This window comes from Geospiza fortis, unplaced genomic scaffold, assembly GCF_000277835.1.
Source record: "Geospiza fortis unplaced genomic scaffold, GeoFor_1.0 scaffold1373, whole genome shotgun sequence".
Lineage (NCBI taxonomy): Eukaryota > Metazoa > Chordata > Aves > Passeriformes > Thraupidae > Geospiza > Geospiza fortis.
Window position 1 is genome coordinate 47,437 of NW_005054862.1, and position 5,458 is coordinate 52,894.

General features: G+C 51.1%; 1 protein-coding gene across 1 annotated transcript; it reads right to left on the reverse strand.

The window, feature by feature from the left end:
- Positions 1–2,808: 2,808 nt before the first annotated feature.
- LOC102037021 (feather keratin Cos2-2-like) lies at positions 2,809–3,117 on the reverse strand. Its single transcript, XM_005431265.1, has one exon. The coding sequence runs from the start codon at positions 3,115–3,117 to the stop codon at positions 2,809–2,811; it is 309 nt and encodes a 102-aa protein (XP_005431322.1).
- Positions 3,118–5,458: the final 2,341 nt, after the last annotated feature.

The window sequence follows — 5,458 nt, forward strand, 5'->3', positions numbered from 1 at the left end:
GAAGCCATAATTTTCTGACCAGCTCATGTCAAATGTGCACCATCCCAGTTAATGGTAGGGGCTGTGTTCTGGTTTCCTGCACTTCTGCCTTTTCATTTCCCGGCTAATTCTCTGTGCTTTCCTACATGAAGGGTCATTTCTCTAAGTGTTGGAATGAGAGATTCAAGCGTTTCCTGGGGAAATACAATGCCAGGTGCATTCAGAATGCTCAGACCATCACATGGCATCATCGTCTCGGGACAAATATGTTCACCTGTGTCATTCCTGTGGGTTTGGTTTTGTCCAAGTTGTCAGGAAATGGGCGTCCGTCTCGTGCTCCTTGCCCACACGCCCAAGGACTGCCATGTGAGGGATCATGATACATCATTTTCTGTTCCTTTTCCCATCTCTCCATGATGGTCACTCACTGTTGCACACAGGTCTGCATCTGCTGGGAGGGTTGGACCCTGTTGCTGCTCAAACAGTGCTCAGAGAAAAATTGTGTGGGTCTCATTTGGCTCATGGTCTTTCTGTGCATTCTCTCTGTGGGTCCTCTGGGAATACCAGGAGTTGTCTGGGGCCTGATCCTTGTCCAGGAGACCTGAGTAATTTTCTGCCTCTCTCGTCCCCAGTATTTCCTCAGCAGAGTTCCCAGAACTACACATCTTTTCTGTTTGTTCTGACTCTTTGCTGACTCTGTGTGTGCATACAGATCTTTGCATTATTCAATGCAGGTATATTTGAGATGTGTTTGAGCACACGTGCCTCATTCTGTGCTTGGGTGACCCTCCTGAGGCCATGTGCAGGTCAGAGCAGCAGGACTCTTCCCTGGAGTGTTCATGATCTCAGAGAGAAAGAGAGAAACATGTTTCCTTTTCCATCAGGAATGACACTTTGTATGGAAGCTAGAGCTGAATGGTCACGTTTTAGAGCTGGCAGAGAACTAGCACTGAAATCAGCTTCTGCCTCCTGCACTCTCCATTTCTTGTTTTATGGTGAGGGAAAAACACCAAGGCAACCTGCCCACTTCTGCAGGTTGTTATCATTCAGTGGATCCCCTTTTGGTGGAATGTTGCTGGTGGCCAGGGTTGAACATAAGCTCTTCCTGTCCAGGCCAATGCCAGATGCATTTCTACATCTCATCAGCCTGGTGCTGACTGAGCAGGGCTGAGATCCCCGAGCAAATGATTCTTGGACCAAAGGAACCCATATTCAGGTGCCCATATTCAGGTGTTGCTCTACTGTGAGATGTAGGACAGTGTGATTTACCCTCATACCATAGCTGACTGCTGCTCCCTCCCCTTTAGAGGTTGTTGAGGGTCAGAATCTTCTTGTTTGATTCATTTTCCTCAAGGAATTTTGTCTCATAATTTGCTAGGAAACAATAATGACTGGGTATTTTACAATGAAAAAAGAAGTGGCCAAGTTCAGAGGAGGAGGGCATCTAGCTGCACTTCTCTTATCTGAGAGTTTCTCCTGGAGGCCAGAGATGCTGAGACATTAGGACTGGGAAAATGGTGTTGGGTGCAGCCCCTGGCTCTCTTTCTCTCTGAGCTTTCAGAGGGGAGAGAGACTGGAGCACTGGGGGGAGAATTGATCACCATTGCATAGATCCATCTCTTGCTGCTGTTGTTGTCCCATGGGTGGTGCTCTGCTTGTAAGAGCAGGGGTTGCACTGGGACTTTGTTAACACTCTACGTCTCTAAAAGAGGGACTTGTCACCATATGTCATGGTGCTTGGATCCCCACCTCTCCTTTCCTTCCTCTGCTTGGACACCGGGTGACACTGCTTGGCCCCTGCGGCTTTTTCGGCACTGCTCTGAGTTTTGCTGCACTGTAGCCCCCTGCCTGCTGAGACATCCCACGTTTCCAGCTACAGCTGCAAAGCTTCTGATAGATCTCGTCCGCCACCTCAGGATTTTTACGCATTCATGCTGTTCCAGCTTACAGCTCCTGTGATTCCAGCTGGGGCAGCTGTATCAGCTGCCCCTTGGGCTTTGTAAAGCCAAGCCTTTCTTCCATCCCTTTCCATCTTGGTCAAGCCCCCATTACTGAATGACCCCCAAGCTCTCGCCACAGCGCCATGGGGGACTCATCACGCGTGCCCTGCCCGGCCAGAAGCCAGCAGCGCCCCTGCTGGCTGTGACCGGAGGTGCGCTCCCCTCAGCCCTGAGTGTCTGGGCAGCAGCTGGGCCCTGCCGAGTGCTGAGGGACTGTGTGAGGTTTGGATCTCATCTCCTTGTTCCCAGGAGTGCTGGCCACAGGCCCTAGGCCAGGGAATGAAGGAAGGATGGGAAGAGATGAGTTGTGGGCAGTCCCCAATTGTTGTTGTTTCCCATCCCCTCTCCTTTGAAGCCGAAGTCTCCATGATGGCTTTGGATGCTGAGTAGCCAGGGATGTTCTTTATCAATTCCAAGGGAAAAGGACACCAAAAAAAAAATCCGCTGCAGCGAGCCACAAACACTGATTTATCCCCACTTTTTTGGGGCAAACTGGAGGAATTGTCCCACAAAAATAGACAACTCAGAGAACAAGGTTTGAATGCAACAAAGTTTTAATAAGTTTAGAGAAGAAAAGGACCTATCTCACAAAGAGCAGCAGGAGCAGCCACTAAGATGGAGCTCCCATGTGGTGTTCTTTGCACTGATCTACAAAGGAGTGAAGGACGGCAAGTCCAGACTAGACTGCCTTGGAGAGAAATGCAGAAGAGAATAGAACAAGGAAGGGATGGCCCAACGCGCTAAATACAATTTCCTGAAGTTCTATTTCTTGCCCAAAACCATGCATTAAAGTTTTGGACGTTCTTGCCAGAAGACATTGCCAGCAGCTTTAGCAGGGACGGCACCTGCTGCCACCATAGCAGTTGGTGATGCAGGAGATGTCAAAGCCCCCAGAGCTGATGGGCACTCCGCCACAGCTGAGGATGTTGCCAACAGCAGCAGAGGTGGAGGATCCCACGGCGGTGTTCTGTGGGGAGGAGCTGAGGATGGGCCCAGGCAGGGTCACCAGCACAGCAGGCGGCTCAATGACAACGTGGGAGCTCTGGCACTGCCTGACACAGCACTCATTGCAGCTGCTGGCCAGCGGGCAGGGGCCACAGGGCTGGCAGCAAGGGTCACAGGGCTTGCAGCAGGACATGGCTCACGGTCACAGGTGCACCTGGCACAGAGGGAAGGGAGAAGCACACAGTGAGGACACGTGAGAAGCAGCACTGCACCCAAACACCCTTCAGCCAAGGCACCTCCTGGCCCCCATTGCAGTGCCCAGCTCAAAGCCCAGGAACCACCTCAGCCAAGTCCCAGCCTCTCTCTATCTGCACAAGACCTTCTCTGCCCTGACCTCTCCCAGCACAAGCAGCTCCCAGCCCTGGGCTCTTGTAGCCCCTCTCAGCTGAGACCTCCAGCCAGGCAAGAGCTGCTCTTGAAGCAGCAGCAGGACGAGAGAAGGCTTCCCTCTCACCTGATTCCTGAGGAGGAGAAGGAGGTGAGAGAAGTGGATGAGAGAGCTTTCCTGCATGAAGGGTCATTACTACAAGTATTGGGATGCGAGATTCAAGGATTTCATGGGCAAAACCAATGCCAGGTTCATTCGGAATGCTCACACCATTACTTGGCAGCATCCTCTGCGGAAATATATGTTCCCCTGCATCATTCCTATGGGTTTGTTTTTGTGCAAATTGTCAGGAAATGGGCGTCCGTCTCGTGCTCCTTGACCACATGCCCAAGGACTGCCATGTGAGGGATCATGGCACATCATTTTCTGTTGCTTTTCCCATCTCTCCATGATGGTCACTCACTGTTGCACACAGGTCTGCATCTGCTGGGAGGGCTGAACTCTGTTGCTGCTCAAACAGTGCACAGAGAAAAATTGTGTTGGGCTCATTTGGCTCATGGTCTTTCTGTGCCCTCTCTGTGGGTCCAGTGGAAATACCTGGAGTTGTCTGGGGCCTGATCCTTGACAAGGATAGCTGAGGAATTTTCTGCCTCTCTCATCCCCAGTATCTCGTCAGCAGAGTTCCCAGAACTGCACATCTTTTCTGTCTGTTCTGGACTCTTTGCTCACTCTCTGGGACCATACTGATCGTGGCATTATTCCATGCTGGAGTGTTTGAGCACCCATGTAGCTTTCTGTGCTTGGGTGACCCTCCTGAGGCCATGTGCAGGTCAGAGCAGCAGGACTCTTTCCTGGAGTGTTCATGATCTCAGAGACAAACGTGCTTCCTTTGCCATCAGGAATGGCACTTTGTATGGAATCTACAGCTAAATGGTCATGGCTTCCAGCTGGCAGACAACTAGCACTGAAATCAGCTTCTGCCTCCTGCACTCTCCATTTCTTGTTTTATGGAGAGGGAGAAACACCAAAGCAGCCTGCCCACTTCTGCAGGTTGTTACCATTCAGTGGATCCCCTTTTGGTGGAGTGCTGCTGGTGGCAAGGGTGGGAGACAGGCTTCTCCTCTCCAGGCCAATGGCAGATGCATTTCTACATCTCATCAGCCTGGTGCTGACTAAGCAAGGCTGAGACCCCCTGCAAATGGTTCTTGGGCCAAATGTACTCATATTTAGGTTTTGCTCTACTGTGAGATATAGCACCCTGTGATTGACTCACGTAGCATAGCTGAGTGGTGCTGCCTTCCCATTAGAGGCTGTTGAGGGGGAGAATCTTTTCATTTGATTCTTTTTACTCAAGGAATTTTGTCCCATAATTTGCTAGGAAACAATAATGACTGTGGACTTGAAAATGAAAAAAGAAGTGGCCAAGTTCAGGGGAGGAGGGCATCTGGCTGCACTTCTCTTATCTGTGGGTTTGTCCTGGAGGCCAGAGATGTCGAGATATTTAGACTGGGAAAATGAGGTTGGGTGCAGCCTCTGGCTCTCTTTCTCTCTCAGCTTCTGGAGGGAAGACATACTGTAGCACTGTGGGGAGAATTTGTCACTATACTGTGGGGTTCCATCTCCTGCTGCCTTTTTGCCACTGTGAGTGGAGCTCTGCTTGTAATAGCAGCCATTGCTCTGGGACCTTGTTAAAACTCTACCGCAGTAAAAGTGGGACTTTTCAACATATGTCCCAGTTCTCGGAATCTGCACCTCGCCTTTTCTTGCACTGCTTGGATCTGGGCTGCCACTGCTTGGCCCCTGCTCCTTCTTCGGCACTGCTCTGGGTTTTGCCGCACTGCAGTCCCACATCTCCTGCCTGCAGAGATATGCCGCAGTTCTAGTTAAACTGCTGAGCTTCTGATAGATCTCGTCCACAATCCCAGGATTTTAGCGGGTTCCTGCCATTCCAGCTTGATGCTCCTGAGAGTCCAGCTGGGACTCCAGGATCAGCAGCCCCTCAGGTTTTCTAAAGCAAAGCTGTTCTTCCAACCCTTTGCGTCTTGGCCAAACTGCCATAATCCCTGCATGACAATTGAGCTCTCGCCAAAGCGCCCTCTGCTGCCATGGGGGAATCATCACGCGTGCCCTGCCTGGCCAGGAGCCA